Consider the following 19,239-nt stretch of genomic DNA (forward strand, 5'->3'; position numbering starts at 1 on the left):
TCTGCTGAAGCTGGAGGGTGAAAGATTCAAAACTGATAAAAGGAAGTGTTTCTTTACACAACACATAGTTAAATTGTGGAACTCCCTGCCCCAGGATGTGGTGATGGCTACCAATTCGGAATGCTTTAATTGGGGACTGTACATGTTCATGGAGGAGAGCGCTATCCATGGCTACTAGTCAAAATGAATACTAGTCATGATGTAATACCTATTCTCTCCAGGTTCAGAGGAGCATGCCTATTAACTAATGCATATTAGGTGCTGTGGAGCACAGGCAGGATGGTGCTGCTGCAGTCGTCCTGTTTGTGGGCTTCCTAGAGGCACCTGGTTGGCCACTGTGTGAACAGACTGCTGGGGTTGATGGGCCTTGGTCTGATCCAGCAGGGCCGTTCTTATGTTATGTTAAGACTTGCCACTGCCGCTGACAGCCATGTTACAGGGGTGGTGCTGGCAGCTAGCAGCATTCCCCTCAAGATCTTTCTCCTCTCCAGGGGAGCCAGACTGCAGGGCAGGGGTCCTGTTTATGCTGTGGGCGCTAGGGTTGCCAGCTCCGGGTTGGGAAATACATGGAGATTTTGGAGGGAGGAGCCTGAGGAGGGCAGGGTTTGGGGAAAGGAGGGACTTCATTGAGGTATAATGCCATAGAGTCCACCTTCCCAAGCAGCCGTTTCCTCCAGGAGAACTGATCTCTGTCGCCTGGAGGTCAGTTGTAATGGCGGGGGATTACCAGCCACCAACTGGAGGTTGGCAACCCTAGTGGGTGCCCTTGAGAACGAAATCTGCTTTCAGTGTGATTCGTTGCACTCCTGCGCTGAAATCTGGGAAGTTGGGGTGGGGCGGGAAGTAGTTTATAATTTCTGTCAACGTTTTTGCATCGTTGTATGTACTGATCTTTCCTTAGCACACCCAATTTCACAGGGACCTGCGCAGAATTTTTGAATTGCACCCAGAGACACACACACCCCTCCAAATTATGTTCTTATAGTCTGGTCCTCACTTGCATTATGGCTTGGCTACCTTAAGATGCTGCATGAATCAAACTGTCTAGCTTAAAATATATTTGCATGCCTGTGTTAGATGAACTAATTAGAGGTGTTGTAGCAAGAAAGCTGGAAGATAAATCCTCTAGTATTAACCCAGGAGCCCAGTGGCGCAGAGTGGAAATCTGCAGTACTGCAGTCCAAGCTCTGCTCACGACCTGAGTTCGATCCGGATGGAAGTTGGTTTCAGGTAGCCGGCTCAAGGTTGACTCAGCTTTCCATCTTTCCGAGGTCGGTAAAATGAGTACCCAGCTTGCTGGGGATAAAGTGTAGATGACTGGGGAAGGCACTGGCAAACCACCCCCATAAACAAAGTCTGCCTAGTAAACGTCAGGATGTAACGTCACCCCATGGGTCAGGAATGACCCTGTGCTTGCACAGGGGACCTTTACCTTTATTAACCCAGTATTGTATTTCACATGATGTTCGGGCAGTCCCATTTGCTCACTCACCCCCCGGCCCTGGAACGCCGAAATGCCTGCACCCATTACAGATTTTGCACCTGAAAAACTGTGCTAAGCTGAGAATTGCTTTCACGTTCTATAACCCAGATGATGTATGCTTAGGCATTAATGACAGGGCCCTTTTATTACAGTCTGCCTCGCAGAGGGTATGCTGACTTTGGAGACGTGGCATCATTTTACTTTGCTGTTGCCATTAAAGGCAGGTGTAAGGGAGGCTACCTGAGCATTCAGTCTTCCTGTTTTTCGGGGGGGGGGGGGCGGGCATCCATTGTCTGGCGGAGATTGTGGCGCTCATGCTGGGGTGTTCGACAGACACATGAACTGCAGCTTGTACGTGTGCTTTCATGCATTACGGTGTGCCTCTCCTGAAAAGGCATTAGCCACTTCACAGAGGATGCTGCCTTGAGGTAGACTTAAAGGCAGGATTAAAATCCTTTTCCCCCCACCCCCATTCCAGCGACGGACTTTGTAATATCCAGATTTATTTCAGCTGTCCTGGGGTCAATGGAAATATCCTGTAATATTTGCTGCTTAGAATATTTCTTTTTTGCTGGGGTGGGAATACTGTTGATAATGCTGTCGCTCTCTGCTGAGATACCTCCTGCAGGGTTTGCGAAAGAAAGCCCCAGACAGTCTTGAGTTTCCGAAGGCTGTTGATGTCCTTTCATGATGGTTAAAACACTTAGGGCTGTTTAGCTTGGAAGGAAGTCTGCTAAGGGGAGACATAATAGAGGTCTACAAAATTATGCATGGTTTGGAGAGAGTGGACAGGGAGGAGCTTTTCTCCCTCTCATAATACCAGAACGCGGGTTCATCTGCCGCAGCTGGAGGGTGAGAGATTCATAACAGATAAAAGGAAGTATTTCTTCACACAACGCATAGTTAAATTGTGGAACTCCCTGCCCCAGGATGTGGTGATGGCTGCCAACTTGGAAGGCTCAAGGGGGGGAGTGGACATGTTCATGGAGGAGAGGGGTATTCATGGCTACTAATGGCTACTAGTCATCATGCACACCTATTTTCTCCAGTATCAGAGGAGCATGCCTAATATATCAGGTGCTGTGGAACACAGGCAGGATAATGCTGCTGCAGTCGTCTTGTTTGTGGGCTTCCTAGAGGCACCTAGCTGGCCACTGTGTGAACAGACTGCTGGACTTGATGGACCTTGGACTGATCCAGCATGGCTTTTCTTATGTTCTTATGACATAAGATCTCAGGACATTCGGTGAGGTTTGGGTGGGTGCAGGACACAGCAGAGATGGCAGGATGGGAGGTGTTTTCGGTGAGGCTTATTTTAGCTTCAAAGGATTTGCTTCAGATTTTCTCCACATGAGTGGTGGTGGACTCTAATCTGGAGAACTGGGTTTGATTCCCCACTCCACATGAAGCCTGCTGGGTGACCTTGGTCTAGTCACAGTTCTCTCAGTCCTTGCTCAGCTACACCTACCTCACAAGGTGTCTGTTGGGGGGAGGGATACAATTGTAAGCCACTTTGAGATTCCTTACGGTAGAGATAAGTGGGGTATAAAAACCAACTCTTCTTCTGAACTATCTCCACAAAATGGGCTTCCAGTAGGCCCTGTTACCACAGACACCTTTCTCGCCACACATTTAGTTTGTTGCAAACTTCAGAATACCAGTAATAGGAGGCATTATCAGAATAGGGCCCTGGCCTCTGTGCCCCGTTTGTTGTCCATCCAGGGCAGCCGGTAATCCACTGTATGAAACAGGGTGCTGGACTAGCTGGACCACAGGTCTGATCCAGCAGGGCTCTTCTTATGTTCTGAGGATGCTGGGCTAAATGGACCACTGGTCTAAACCAGTAGGCTCCTCTTATGTTCTGAGGATGCTGGGCTAAATGGACCACTGGTCTGAACCAGCAGGCTCCTCTTATGTTCTGAGGATGCTGGGCTAAATGGACCACTGGTATGATCCAGAAGGGCATTTCTTATGTTCTTGGGATGCTGGATTAGATGGACCACTGGTCTGATCCAGCAGGGCTCTTCTTATGTTCTTAGGATGCTGGGCTAGGTGGACTTCTAGTCAGATCCAGTAGGGCTGCTGTTATTTTTTTTATGGTTTCTTGTTCAAAAGAATAGGGTTTACGGCATGGTTATTTGCATGTTCTCAAAATGAAACCATTAGATTTGGGAATGATGTTAGCAAAATGGTGAAATTGCTGAATGAGAACGTTTGCATTAAAACAATGAAGATTATTTTTATGTATAATAAAGTTTGAATGAAAATATCATCGTCTAATCGACTGTTTTTGCGTCTTCCCCAGATGAAAAAGAAGAAGGAATATTGGGAAGTATACTTCTTCCCAGCTTTCAGATAGCCATGCTTTCTTCTGAGGATCACATCAACCGCAAATATGCCTTTAAGGTGAGGATACTCAGGACCGTTGTGTTTGGTTTATCCAGAAGCCATAATTGTGTGCACATACCATATGAGCAGAAACTGCCCCATTGGTGAATTTCTTTTAAAATCTATTGTCTGGCTGTTACAAAAACCCTCATCACTTGATGAGCCAGTTTATAATGATGTTAACTTAACCGCTAATCGCTGCTTCCATCTTCTGCAGCCTGTTTAAAAATTCTGCTTCAGAGTCTGTGTTCTTTGGAGTTGTGAGTAAGCAGTTCATTTACTATGTGTGTGTATCAAGATGGCGCCCTGGGTTTAGGGTTGCTAACTTCCTGGTGGGGTCTGGAGATGACAACTGATCTCCACGCAACAGTGATCAATTCACCTGGAGAAAATGGCTACTTTGGAATCACAGAATCATGAAAATACAGAGTTGGAAGGGATTACCAGGGTCATCTAGTCCACCCCCTGCACAATGCAGGAAATTCACAACTACCTCCCCCCCACACCCCCAGTGACCCCCTACTCCATGCCCAGAAGATGCTCTCCCTCTCATGATCTCCCGATAGTAATTGAATCAGCATTGCTGACCAATGACCATCTAGCCTCTGCTTAAAAACCTCCAGGGAAGGAGAGCTTACCACCTCCCGAGGAAGCCTGTTCCACTGAGGAACCGCTCTAACTGTTAGAAAATTCTTCCTAATGTCTAGACGGAAACTCTTTTGATTTAATTTCAATCCGTTGGTTCTGCTCCGACCTTCTGGGGCAACGGAAAACGACTCGGCACCCTCCTCTATATGAAAGCCCTTCGAGTACTTGAAGATGGTTATCATATCACCTCTCAGTCTTCTCCTCTTCAGGCTAAACAGAGCCAGCTCCTTCAACCTTTCCTCAAAGGAAGGTGGACTCTATGTCATTATACCCCATTGAAGTCCCTCCCCTCCCTAAACCCCACCCTCCTCAGCTCCACCCCCCCCCAAATCTCCAGGTATTTCCCAGCCCAGAGCTGGCAACTGTACCTGTGTTGGATTAATGCCAATATTTAAGTGCCACTCCTGCAGCCCTAAACATGTGCATACCTGTCTTCCCTCGTTTGTGGCAACATGTCAAAGAGATGCTCTGCCCTCTGCTTTTCCTTGCTGTGGAGCTTTTCTTTTTTTTAATAACGCTCAGAATTGACATGGCCTTTGCGGTACTGGGCGCTCCCCCTTCCCCGAGCTAAGGGTACACGTGTCGGCAGGCAGCTTTATATGTCCGGCTGTGCCGCAGCATCTCCAGAGCATTCCATTAATTCTCTTGGCACCCTGCTCATTACCGTCTTCCTCATCTGCTGCCTGGAGTAGCTCAGCCATATGAATCCCGCCAGGGTCAGCAGGGAGTTTTGCTGGCCTGTTTTCTCCCTGTGCCAACCACTTCCCTATGCCCAGTTCCAGATGAACAGTTGCCCTCTGTGTCTTTTATATTTAAGAAAGTTAGGTCGCTGCAAAATGCTTCTTTGCTTGTGTTGTTTTGTTAATTGCGGAAGAAATGTTTGCTAATCAGGAGAAGAACGGGAAAATTAACACCACCCTTAAGTTTATCCCTTAAATCTTTGTTACGAGATTTATTGCTTCATGCACCATGAACTAAAGTGCCTCCACTGCATAAACATTCTTGCCTAACTTTGCATTTTCTTTCTTGGATTTGAACATCTTTGGGCTGTTCTTGGTGACGGGCGAGCGAAACCGTGCTACAAGTTTTAATGGGTGAGTGCATACTTTAAAACCTGCTGTTGTGCTCTGCCTAGACACGTATCTAAGCAAATGTATTTTTATACTCTGCATTGTTGTAGATGCCAATAGCAAATTTTTATTCTGTAATTCATAGAAATCACTTAGAAGCGCAGCAGGTGCGCTGGGAAGCAACGAGCCTTACAAATTTAATACTAATGTGTTTTCCCAAGTATAATTGCCGCAAAAGATGTGCATGATGTTGAATAACATTGTATTAGTTACTGTGTGAAGAGTGTCTAGAGGCAGCACGCATAAATTTTGATGCCCCCTGAATTACTGATTAAGTATACCAGTAACAGACTTTGATTCTCTCTCTCTCCCTCTCTCTTACAGACTGTTGTAACTCTTGTTTTCCCACAATGACCGTGTCATTTCCGATCAGGCAGCTCATCCAAACATGAGGACCTATTATTTCTGCACAGATACAGCGAAGGAAATGGAGTTATGGATGAAAGCCATGATAGATGCCGCGCTCGTCCAGACAGAGCCTGTGAAAAGGTAACGCGGGCTGACAAACCCGTACAATATCTGTCAGTTTATATCGTACCAAGGCTTGATTGCACTTTCTTTGAGACTTCAAAAATATGAGCAGTCTCGGCATGGATGGATTCTTGTTAGCTTTGCTAGACATCTTTTTTTTTTTAAAAGCAGATTGAAGTTTAAAACAGGATTCCTGTTGCCCATTTTACAAACCTATGGTGTCAGATGTATTTGACATATCTCTTTCCCCCCCCCCCAATTTTCCTGAGTGTCACAACCTATCCCAGTGAAATGGGATTGCCATGGGTCTTAGCTGAGGTCCAGTAGCCTGCAGTGGACTTGGGTCACTGCGAGTCATTTCTTTGAGAGCTTTCGCTGGGTGTTTTCCTGTTAATAATCAGCCCGTTAAAAATTCCTCCATAACGAAGCTTCCACGATTGCAGCTTGGCAATCTGTCCGCTCAGCTATTTCTTGGCTTTTTAACAATAACTTTTATACATGGCATCTCGGATTGTTAGGTAACCCAAGATGCCTGCTGTTTGGGGATTTTTTAAATTATTTTTTTGCGCAACATTTGCCCAAGCATGGATGATGGCCTTTTATGCATGGGTTGTTTCCATTGGATATGCTGCTCTCTCGATGCACAGTATTTGCAGTCGAATTCTCAAATCGCTCTGCATGGAGTTCTGAAACTGGCCGACACTCGCTGTGAAACTGACCAAGTAAGCAGCCTCATAGGTCGTTTTGTGACTATTCCAGTGTTATATCTAGGGATTTAGGTTTTAATTGTGGAATTGTATTATTGGGTTTTAATGCAAAATGGATTATACTGTAAGAGATGTGTTGATGTGAGCTGCTCTGAGCCTGGCCCTGGCTGGGATGGAGTGGGGTACAAATTTAAAAATAAATAATTAAATAAAATATTGCTAGTCCTGTATTTGGGGGGTGGGGAGGCTTTCAGGGATATCCTAAAGAGGACAGGAGGGCAGCAAATCAGCACAGCTCTGTTCCATTCATCCGAGGTCTGAAACTGACCAACACTCACTGTGAAGCTGACCACATAAGCAGCCTCATAGTATTCTCACTTTGAGGGGAAGGGTTGGATGAAGGGGAAAGACAAGTGGGAAGGAGAAGCGAGAATAGGGGTGTGGGGAGAAAACCCTGAATTGACAAGTATGCACAGGACCAGCTTTCGATTTGGTATCAAGGCAGACTTTAAACTCAGGCTAAAACAGCATCCAGAAAACGCAGGGGAAACAAACTCAAGGGGAGAGGAGGTGACTTCTAAAGGTGCATTATGAAAACAAAGCCCCGAAGTAGTCAGGAGGTGATGGCAACAGAAACAGGCGTGTATAAAAGGCCATTGTTGGGGTGTTTTTTAAAAAAAGTTTTTTTTTTAATTTTTGAACAAACAAAATCTGCCAGTTACCCCAGGTTTGCATAAATGTATAACTTTACGCCATATGCCCCCCTTGTAGATTTTTTTTAAAATCTGCTCAGAGGGGCTGCACATTGCTAAACTATGTTTGAATTGCACTGAAATCATTATTCGAATTCAGTGCCTTTATTAAACCAGCTTTAAACCCCTTAACTTCACTACTTTATCACAAAGGAGCCAAGCCAAGAGACAGCCAAGCTCAGGATTTCAGTTTTTGAGGACAGAAGGGGTAATTCAGTAGGAAGGCATTCCGTGAGCTATTGGAGTTCAAACCATTCATGTAGGTGATTCTGCTCAAAAGGGAATTACATTATGCTGCCAATTGGGAGTCATGACATAGGTATGTTCTAGGATGAGGTGTTTCATATCTAAAACTGGTGTCTAAAAAAATGGGGGGGGGGAGTGAGGCTGACTTCACGCTTTCATTGTGACCATAAAGAATAATTTGAAAATTTGTTGGTGCAACACATTTTTAAGCATCTTCCAAATGACCTCTATTGTATCAAACTAATCATTGGTGACTTTTTCCCTCTCCCGATTCTCTCATGCAGCATAACATATCTATTCTGAATCTCCATTGCCCAAGTAATGAATATGTATAACACATGTTTAAGTGACATTATTTTGCTTTAGAGACCCTAATTATGAATACTTCCTCAGAACTCTGTCTAGAATTTTTTTTTTGGTTATAAGTAGACCCAGGTTTAATAATGTCCTGAGGGGGTCTACTGAGAATAATTAATCCTAACTGTTTTAAATAATCAAGGGCCCTCTTAAACTTGTCACTCATGCAGTGAGAACAAGCTCTCAGGTGGCTATATTTCTGATATGTCCTAATTTGGTACACTCCAAACAGCGTGTGGGCTGTTCCAGATTGTTTAATGGTTTAAAATCTAAAAATATGCTGTTTTTCCTGTTTAAAAGAGAATTTAAAAAAAAATGAAAAAACTTCAGTTGTCTTTACCATACTACTTTCAATCTTGTAGTAAAAAGAAGACGAAGAAGAGTTGGTTTTTATATGTCTATTTTCTCTACCTTTTAAGGCGAATCAAACCTGCTTACAATCTCCTTCCATTTCTCTCCCCACAACAGACATCCTATGAGGTAGGTGGGGCTGAGAGAGCTGTAAGAGAACTGTGACTGGCCCCATGTCACCCAGCTGGCTCATGTGGAGAAGTGGGGAAACAAATCCAGTTCACCAGATTAGCCTCCGCCGCTCATGCGGAGGAGTGGGGAATCGAACCCGGTTCTCCAGATCAGAGCCTTCCTTTCCAAACCACCATCCTTAACCACGACACCACGCTGGCTCTCATCAGTGCTATCATGTAGTGACTACATAATAAAAGTCTTCTGCGCTTTTGTCCAAGTATCGGTGGTTGATTTTTCCCCATGATTCAGATAGCTGTTGTACTTCTGTGACATCTGAAACATTCTGCTTCCATTATACGGAAATATACTATTGGCTACATCCTGATGGGCCAGGCTGGCCTTATCTCATCAGATCTCGGAAGCTAAGTAGGGTCTGCCCTGGTCAGTATTTGGATGGGAGTCCACCAAGGAATACTAGGGGCGCTGCTCAGAGGCAGGCAGTGGCAAACCGCCTCTGAACGTCTCTTGCTTTGAAATCCGTACGGGATCACCATGAATCAGCTGCGATTTGACGGCACTTTTCACCACCACCACTGTCTTATGAAACTAGTGAAATTGCCTTGGGTTATTAATGAAATCATACAGTTATCCCAAATTGGCTCCTTCAAGAATTAGGCACTTGTAGAGATCGGTACTCGAAAACTGTAAAAATTCTCTAGCAGCTAATTAAACAAATGAGGAAGTCCGTTTGGGAGTGCGTGGCAAATGCAGCCATCAAACCCTGTGTGGTGGCATAAATCAAATATTATAGGATCTGGGTTCAAATCCGTACTTGGCCATGGGAGCTCTCTGGGTGACGTTGGGCTACTCACTCTCTTGGCCCACAACACTCTTCTAAACATCGGGAAAAGACACCAAGTATGGGGGGAAATAATCGCAGTGGCCTTTTAATGGATAAAAAATGGCCATTACTGGTTTCGTTATAGTTTTAGCCCACTTAGCATCCAAGATTGCCCCCCTCAATACTTACTTAGAGCCGTTTTAGTAGACTAGTTTAAAAAAGTTAAGTTGGGGAGTAGGGTTGCCAACCTTCAGCTATGAGCTGGAGATCTGCTATTACAACTGATCTCCAGCCCACAGAGATCAGTTCCCCTGGAGAAAATGGCCACTTTGGCAATTGGACGCTAAGGCATTGAAGTCCCCCCCTTCCCCAAACCCTGCCCTCCTCAAGCTTCACCCCAAAAACCTCCCACTAGTGGCAAAGAAGGACCTGATAACCCTATGGGGGGGGATGACTTGCGTTTGGAGGTGTGAAGGGAGTTGCAATTGGTAGGCGAATGCAAAGACTATCTTGGGGGAGGGATAAGGGTATTTCTAGAGTGGCAGAAGCTCATTACAGTAGAAGGCAGAAGTAATGACGCTCTGTGTGATGATCGTGCAAAGTTGTAAGTGAAAGATTCTCAGGGGCGAAGGTTGAGCCAGCTCAGAACAGGAGACAAGTCCCAAGAGGAGAGCAGAAGAGAATGAGTGAGTTTTGGGGTTGGGGGGAATGGAATAAAAAACCCAAAATTTAATAAAAATTGTAGATTCCATCAGCATCTGAAATCCCTCGTGGGTCAGTACGCAAACTGTGCAGCTGTTGCTGTTTTCCAAAAAGATACAATTATTTTGGACCGCAGTCCCAGTCAGCAGATATTCCCCCCCCCCTCCCTGTAATTAGCAGAAGCCACCAATGCTTTCCCAAAAGATGAATAACAACTGACACACAGGCTTGCCAGATGATGTCAGCGACTGTACAAACTTTAAAATTGAACCCCGTGCCCCTTTATATGCCGAAAGGGCTGGCACAGAGGATCTTTTCGGTCAGACGGCTCCATGTGTAAGTCTTCTTCGCTCCATTACAGAAGACTTTGGCTGGAAGTCAGTCAGGATTCCAGAGGCCCTTCTGCCGAGAAGAAAACCACAAGTTTTCCATCCAATCCGAGAAATTTGCCCTCGGTTTTTGCTGCCTTTGATAGTTCCCAGATGGAACACAGGGAAGGGTTTCGGCATTTTGATAGTTGCGTGGAAGGCAGAATTTCGTATCTGTGCACGGATGGAAAAACCGAACGCCCCCACCCCACACAAAGCCTATCCTGCTGATCTTCGCAGTTATCCAGAGAAGCCGCCACAAAGTCCATGCATATAAGCTTCGTTTGTATAACTAATTTCTAGATCTGAGAGGGGCCGTTGTTCAGTGGTAGAGCATCTGCTTGACATGCAGAAGGTCCCAGGTTCAATCCCCGGCATCTCCAGTTAAAGGGACCAGGCAAGTAGGTGATGGGAAAGACCCCTGCCTGAGATCCTGGAGAGCCTCTGCCAGTCAGAGTAGACAATACTGACTGATGGACCAAGGGTCTGGTTCAGTATAAGGCAGCTTCATGCGTATAGATGTTCTTATGATGTGGGCTGCTGCTCGTAATGGGTGAGCCTGTGATGGTTTTCACATTTTCACATCAAAGAGTAAGAGTAAGAGCCACTCCATGACACCCATCAGGCCTGAAGGGCAGAGCAGCTACTCACCGTGGGTAGGGTGGGTGGGTGTACGCTTTCTGCTCCCAAATTGGTGGTGGAAAGTGCCAGCAGCCAAGTAATGATGACCCCAGAAGGTTTTCAAGACAAGAGACGTTCAGAGGTGTTCCGGCATTGGCTGCCTCTGAGTTAGCAACCATGGACTTCCTTGATGGTCTCCCATCCAAGTACTAACCAGGGTCGGCCTTTCTTAGCCAGCATGGTGTAGTGGTTAAGAGTGGTGGTTAGGTGGACTCTAATCTGGAGAACCAAGTTCAATTTCCCCACTCTTCCACATGAGCGGTGGATCCTAATCTACATACCACCTACCTGTCTGTTGTGGGGAGGGGAAGGTGTTTGTAAGCCGGTTTCATTCTTCCTTAAGTAGTAGAGAAAGTCAGCATATAAAAACCAACTCTTCTTCTAATCTGGAGAACTGGGTTTGATTCCCCACTCCTACACATGAGCGACGGATTCTAATCTGGTGAGCCTGGTTGGTTTCCCCACTCCTTCACATGAAGCCAGCTGGGTGACCTTGGGCTAGTCACAGTTCTTTTAGAGCTCTCTCACCTCCACCTACCTCACATGGTGTCTGTTGTGGGGAGGAGAAGGGAAAGTGATTGTAAGCCGGTTTGATTCTTCCTTAAGTGGTAGAGAATGTTGACATATAAAAACCAACTCTTCTCTTCAGCTCTCCTTTCCTGGAGGTTTTTAAGAAGAGGCTAGATGGCCATCTGTCAGCAATGCTGATTCTATGACCTTAGGCAGATCATGAGAGGGAGGGCACCTTGACCATCTTCTGGGCATGGAGTAGGGGTCACTGGGTGTGTGTGGTCACTGGGTGTGTGTGGGGGAGGTAGTTGTGAATTTCCTGCATTGTGCAGGAGGTTGGACTAGATGACCCTGGTGGTCCCTTCCAACTCTATGATTCTATTATTCTTTCTCCTTCTCCTCCTTAGATCTAATGAGTTTGGGCTGGCCTGGGCCATCCAGGTCAGGGCCCTCCCAAACTATGCAAAGGCAGTATGTTCAACTGAGCCGGCTCTTCATCTGCCCCATTTATCCCCCCCCCCTTTTTGGCACAGTGAGTCACGAGAATGCAAACAGGGTGTTTCGTGCTGAGCCCTAGGCAGTTTTTTTTCCTTTTTCACTGTAATTACATCGGTGCAAGTTCAGGGTTCAGTGCTTCTGCTGCATCCGGCAATCTTGTGCCCGATGAATCTGCCCAACCTGCCAGTGGTACGGGACCTGAAAGCTGAAGCGAAGGGACCAGAAAGCCGCTGTTGGGGGGGGGGGAGGGAAACGAGTTTATTTGTTTCAGCAAATTCCTACTGATGTTGTTCTCTTGTGTGCGCGCGCTTCCTTTTTTTTTTCCAGAGCAGACAAGGTAACTGCTGAAAACACACTGCCTCGTGAGGTGAATAACATCGCAAACCACCGGGTGCTAATTAAACCGGAGGCGCAGAATAATCAGCGAAACAAAGAAGTGAGCAAAATGGAGGACAAGAAGGCCTTGGAGGCGGAAAAATACGGCTTTCAGAAAGTGGGGCGTGACAGGCCCTTAACAAAAATCAACAGCGTGAAGCAGAATCCTTTAGGGTCAGAGTATGGGACTTTGCCGGCGAGCACAGTTCCGTCAGGACACTACCGGCCGGTTCATCTCAACGGGTCAGAGAAAGCTGTCAATCTGATTCTGGCGGACTCCGGAGATGGGATCCATCACAACGCCATTCACTCGCACATAGAGTCCGAGCGAGTGATACAGAGGACAAATTCAATGCTGCAGTTGGAACAGTGGATTAAAATACAGAGAGGAAAAGGTCAAGAGGAAGAAACAAGGGGGTAAGTAGCTTGAGGATTAACAGACAGCCCTGACCCGTCAATGAATGTTAACACCTTGGCTTCTTTAAAACGTGCTGTGATGAATCAGTTTCATGTGACGGTGACATCCCAATCAGATGTCCTGAGGGACTCTTGAAACAGTTCCATATTTAAAAATCATTGTTACATAGCATTTCCAGCGGGCTTTGAGGGGGATCCATCAAACATCTAAAATTTCTATTGACATGCGTAGCTCCCTGTCCCCAGACCCGAGAGTTAGTGGTAACGACACATTTAGAGAAGGGTATGGACCAGGAAGATTGGTCCATACTTATCTGTTAGTCCATCCAGCTTTCCATTTTAGATTGTCTCCTTGCCACTGAAAAGCTAACTCAGCCTTCATATAGCATCCCTTATTGCAACTACCAATTCTGCTTCTTTCTTTCTTTCTTCCTTTCTTCCTTTCTTCCTTCCTTCCTTCCTTCCTTCCTCCGTCCGTCCGTCCGTCCGTCCGTCTGTCTGTCTGTCTGTCTGTCTGTCTGTCCTCCCCAGCAAGCCAGCTCAGGGCAGGTTACATCATTAAAACATAACAGTCCATAATCATATGAAACAGTAAAAACAGCAATAACATCCTAAAACCCCATAACAAACCCATAACAAACAAAAGATGGCGCACAGTTAATAAACCATACAGGTGGGACCCCTTCCAATCAATATTATTTACCCATATTGGAATGGGGGGAGGCCCTGAAGCTGCCTTATACTGAATCAGACCCTGGGTCCATCAAAGTCAGTATTGTCTACTCAGACTGGCAGTGGCTCTCCAGGGTCTCAGGCTGAGGTCTTTCACATCACCTACTTGCCTAGTCCCTTTAACTGGAGATGCCAGGAATTGAACCTGGGACCCTCTGCATGCCAAGCAGATTCTCTACTACTGAGCCATGGCCCCTCCCCCAGTGATGATGGTATCTGCGGCAGTCCTCAGTTGTAGGCGTGGAGGGAAAGCTCTGTCCTACAGGCCCTGCAGAACTCTTCAAGGTCCCACGGGACCCTGATGTTACCTGGCAGAGCATTCCACCAGGCCAGAGCCAGGGCCGAGAAAGCCCTGGTTCTAGTTGAGGACAGCCGCATGCTCTTAGGGCCAGGGACCCTCCTCCTTCTTTTGAACCGGACCTTTTCCATTCTTTAATAAATATGCAGTTCACATATGAATATAAGAGACCTCTGCTGCATCCATCTAGTCCGCCATCCTGTTATAGCAGTGACCAGCCACATACCTCTGGGTTGCTCTCAAGGACACAAAAGCAGCAGCCCTTCCTTTTTGCTCCAAAGCTCCCCCCCCACCGCCATTTTGGGCATTCAAATAAATTGCAACTGACTCATGGGGAACCCTCATGGGATTTTCAAGGCAAGAGGTGAGCAGAGGTGGTTTGCCATTGCCTTCCAGCACAGCATAGTGGTCAAAAGCACACATGAAGCTGCCTTATACTGAATCTGACCCTTGGTCCATCAGAGTCAGTATTGTCTACTCAGACCGGCAGCAGCTCTCCAGGCTCTCAGGCAGAGGTCTTTCACATCACCTACTTGCCTAGTCCCTTTAACTGGAAATGCCGGGGATGGAACCTGGGACCATCTGCGTGCCAAGCAGATGCTCTGCCACTGAGTCGCGGCCCCTCCCAAGAACGGTGGACTCTAATCTGGAGAACCAAGTTTGATTCCCCACTCCTCCACATGAAGCCAGCTGGGTGACCTTGGGCTAGTCACAGTTCTCATCTACCTCACACAATGTCTGTTGTGGGGAGGGGAAGGGAAGGTGATTGTAAGCTGCTTTGAGACTCCTTAAAGATAGAGAAAAAGCAGGGTATAAAACCCAACTCTTCCTCTGTGTAGCAACCCCCATTTTCCTTGGTGGTCTCCCATCCAAGTACGAACCATGGCTGACCCTCCTTAGCTTCCAAGCTCTGGCAAGGTCAAGCTAGCCTGGGCTATTCATGTTGGGTATTCAAAGAGAGAGTGTTTCTGAAGTTCTCTTCGTCTGTCACAGTAATAGGCCTATCTTTCCTGTCATTGTGTAATAAGTTATTGTCAACCCACCCAAAAGGAAAGGAAAAGCTAGACAGTCTGTCAACAAGAAGTGGAAGGCTTTAAGAACATAAGAAAGGCCATGCCGCATCAGACCAAGGTCCATTAAGTCCAGCAGTCCATTCACACAGTGGCCAACCAGGTGCCTCTAGGAAGCCCACAAACAAGATGACTGCAGCAACGTTATCCTGCCTGTGTTTCACAGCACTGAATATATTCGGCATGCTCCTCTGATCCTGGAGAGAATAGGTATGCATCATGACTACTATCCATTTTGACTAGTAACTATGGATAGCCCTCTCCTCCACGAACATGTCCACTCCCCTCTTAAAGCCTTCCAAGTTGGCAGCCATCACCACATCCTGGGGCAGGGAGTTCCGCAATTTAACTATGCATTGTGTGAAGAAACACTTCCTTTTAACTGTGTTGAATCTCTCACCCTCCAGCTTCAGCAGATGACCCCGTGTTCTAGTATTATGAGAGAGAGAGAAAATCTTCTCCCTGTCTACTCTCTCCAAACCATGCATAATTTTAAGCATTATTTGAAACAGCCTTTTTTTTCTTTGTTTTGTTCTTATAACTCCATATCTATGAAGAAAACTACCAGGAACTTACCAGTAGCTCAAGCAACTGAAGTTCTACAAATAAGCTCAGGAAACCTGAGAATCTTTAGCACATCACAAGCTGTCTACAGCTGTTGTATCGAAGGCAAGCTGTGATAGTTAAGCCGGTTTTAGACCTTTTTACATTTGGGCTTCAGCAGCACTCCCAAATATGACTTTCCTTCTGCTCCGCCGCCGCTTATTTATTTAGAGCATTTTAATGCCACCTCTCCAGCAAGCTCCTTGAGGGGGCTTAGAATTAAGACGACGAAACCAAAGCCAACATCATTAAAAACGCCAGGCCCTAACAGCACAGAATATACAATGAGCAGTCTAAAATGCGGCAGATAAGTAGCCCAATCAAACATTTAAGAGGTGAGATCACTCCGTTAAAAGCCTGGGTGAAAACAAGGAATGTTTTAGCCTGGTACCTAAAAAAGGTGAGGTGGCCCCTGGCCGGCACCTTGGCCATCTTCTGGTCATGGAGCAGGGGTCACTGGGTGTGTGGAGGGGGGAGGTAGTTTGGAATTTCCAGCATTGTGCAGGGGGTTGGACTAGGTGGAAGGGGGTATTCATGGGTATTAGTTAAAATGGATACTAGTCGGGCTGCGTCCCTATTCTCTCTAGTATCAGAGAAGCATGCCTATTATATTAGGTGCTGTGGAACACAGGCAGGATGGTGCTGCTGCACTCGTTTGTGGCGTCCTAGAGGCACCTGGTTGGCCACTGTGTGAACAGACTGCTGGACTTGATGGGCCTTGGTCTGATCCAGCAGGGTTTTTCTTGTGTTCTTATGACCCTGGTGGTTCCTTCCAACTCTATGATTCTATGAAAAAGCCCTGATGCTGGTTGCAACTCTCCTTGCCTTTGAAACTGGGGCCACAGAGAGCAGGGCTTTGGAAGACCTTAAGTGGTGGGCTGAACAATATGGGTGGAGGCGGTCCTTCAAGAGAACAGCGTAGTATAGTGGTTAAGAGCAGAGAGTTCTGAGAGAACTGTGACTGGCCCAAGGTCACCCTGCAGGCTTCATGTGGAGGAGCGGGGAGTCAAACCCAGTTCACCAGATTGGAGTCTGCTGCTCTTAACAACTACACCCCTCTGGCTTTTTTACTGATTTTTCACACTGATTTTTAAGGCTATATGACCTGGATGACCCCAGGCTGGCCTGATCTCCTCAGATCTCAGAAGCTAAGCAAGGTCGACCCTGGTGGGTATTTGAATGGGAGGGCCTCTAAGGAATACCAGGGTCGCAACGCAAAGGCCTCCAGAAATAAATACAAAGCACCTTGAAGACAACGGCGATGTGGAAGCAGGCAGTGGCAAACCACCTCCAAACATCTCTTGTTTTGGAAACCCCACCAGGGGTCACTGTAAGTCAGCTGTGACTTGATGGCCCCAAAATGGTTTTATTACAGACTTTATGCTCCCCTCTGTACTCGGCATGACGTTAATTTTTCTACATGGCAAAGAGTTCCCTCCCCCTCCAGGGTATTTGTAGCAGCAACTGTCATTATTGAATAACTTCAAAGGATATTTAAGGGGAAAGACCAGGTATGTTGGGTCCCTTTCTCTTAATACTTTTATTTAGATGCTGTAAAAAGACATTTTAATACGTTGAAAAAAATATAGCTCTGTTATTATAAGGGGAGGGGCCTGAGTAAAGTATATGCTTTACAAGTAGAAGGTACCAGGTTCAATCTCGTCTGTCTTCTGAACTACACTACGGGCCGTGGCTCAGTGGTAGAGCATCTGCTTGGCATGCAGAAGGTCCCAGGTTCAATCCCCGGCATCTCCAGTTAAAGGGACTAGGCAAGTAGGTGATGGGAAAGACCTCTGCTTGAGACCCTGGAGAGCCACTGCCGGTCTGAGTAGACAATACTGACTTTGATGGACCAGGGGTCTGATTCAGTAGAAGGCAGCTTCATGTGTTCACATGTGGAGCATTTACTCTTGGACTAGAGACCGTGGATTTCTTTAACGTCTGTATTTTTTTTTCCTGGGCCTGCAGAAATAAATACAAAGCATCTTGAAGATAGCGGCGCCGTATTTCCCATGCATATTGAAAGGGGTTTAAATTTTGTCTCCGAACAATTGATACTCTTAAGTCTAGCGAGGCTGAGAGGGTTCTGCATGACACAAGCAGAAGGGTGCTGGCTTCCAAAACCCTATTGCCTGGAATCTGAACGCGAGCGCCCCGTACTTACGGCTCAGACTTTTATTGTAAAATACTGTTCCAGTAATTCATTTTAGATGAAACTTTTATGGAGTAATGCCACCTCGGGGAGTCATGAAGAGTTTGAAATTATAAGCTTCGCTTGGCTTGCGAGTACTGGGGGCGGGGAATAGGTGCGGATTGATTTGTATTCAGCATTTTCTTGGGCTCTTCCTTGCATTGCCTTCGGTATATCAAGGGTGATTTTGAACAACATTCTTGTCGATCAGGCTACCGATGGGTACCAGTTGATGTATGAATTCACTTAAATTGTTCCAAGCACAGTTACAGCTCATTCCTGAGCCTTTCGGCGGCCGGGGAAGGCGTAGCCGAGGCGCCACCACAGCCCCTCCAAAGCCACCTCCCGGGCCATCGAAAGGCTTAAAAAACCCTTTAAAACTTTTTTTCCTGTGAAAATGGGGCATTTTGCCCCATAGAAAACAGCAACACTGCACCAGCAGAAACCTGGCGCAGCAACGCTTTTTTGGAGGGAGGCGTTCCCAGCTTGAAAGGGGTCAGGAGACTGTCTACTGGCAGCTACGCCCCTGGGAATACCCCCTGGGATGCCGGTGCGGGATTTGCGCCAGTGTGACGCTGGCAGGAGGCCAAGCTGGTGTCCCGGGGCAGGGAGGCTGGAGTGAGCATCCCAACATCGGCATCCCAGCCTCACCCAGCAGCACAAGTGGCCTGGGCGCCGGCGCAATTTTAAACAGTCTTTTAAATAGTTTTGTGTAAATTGAGCCATCGGTGAGGGCCTGTGAATAATGCCTGCATGCCGCCTCAAAAGGTCCAGTTTTCGGATCTGTCCAGATATCGGATGTCCGGGTAAGAGATACTCAACCTGTATCAGCTTTTGCATATAAAAACACATGAATTAGCGCAGTTGGCAGCAGACCATGGGTCCAGCGCACATGTTAATGTTTCCCGTCTCACAACCACAGTTTGGAGCTTAGGTGCGCGTCGCTGGCTCGTGCGCCCCTTCCATTTCTGCATTCAGCACGAATAGGCATAAGGACCTCTTTGTCGTTGGTATTCTTTTTGAGCTTTTGTCACAGCGTTTTATTACATTGGACACGTTCCAAAATAAGCTCATTCTATTGTGGGAGCTTCGTAATGGCAAAAAGCTATTAAGAAAACATTATTAGGCGGCAGCATCCAAATCCCCTTGATCATAGAAAACGTCTTGTTAGTTGAATGCGAATGCATTTGTTAACACAGGCCATATACGTAGAAATAATGCCTTTGCTCAAAGCTAATTTGTAACAGGAAGGAGAGTTGTGGGGTTTGCCGTCGTTTTCCGCTCCGGGGTAAACAAGCAGCTTTCT

At 46.6% G+C, this 19,239-nt stretch overlaps 1 protein-coding gene across 1 annotated transcript in view; it reads left to right on the forward strand.

Moving 5' to 3' along the window:
• The window catches only part of PLEKHA5 (pleckstrin homology domain containing A5), a 280,467-nt gene that overhangs the window by 207,646 nt on the left and 53,582 nt on the right, over positions 1-19,239 (forward strand). The window contains exons 8-10 of the mRNA XM_056846055.1: positions 3,789-3,889; positions 6,023-6,138; positions 12,575-13,039. Of these exons, the coding sequence (XP_056702033.1) occupies positions 3,789-3,889; positions 6,023-6,138; positions 12,575-13,039 (682 nt within the window). The remainder of the gene's footprint in view (positions 1-3,788; positions 3,890-6,022; positions 6,139-12,574; positions 13,040-19,239) is intronic.

This window comes from Euleptes europaea, chromosome 3 (assembly GCF_029931775.1).
Source record: "Euleptes europaea isolate rEulEur1 chromosome 3, rEulEur1.hap1, whole genome shotgun sequence".
NCBI lineage: Eukaryota > Metazoa > Chordata > Lepidosauria > Squamata > Sphaerodactylidae > Euleptes > Euleptes europaea.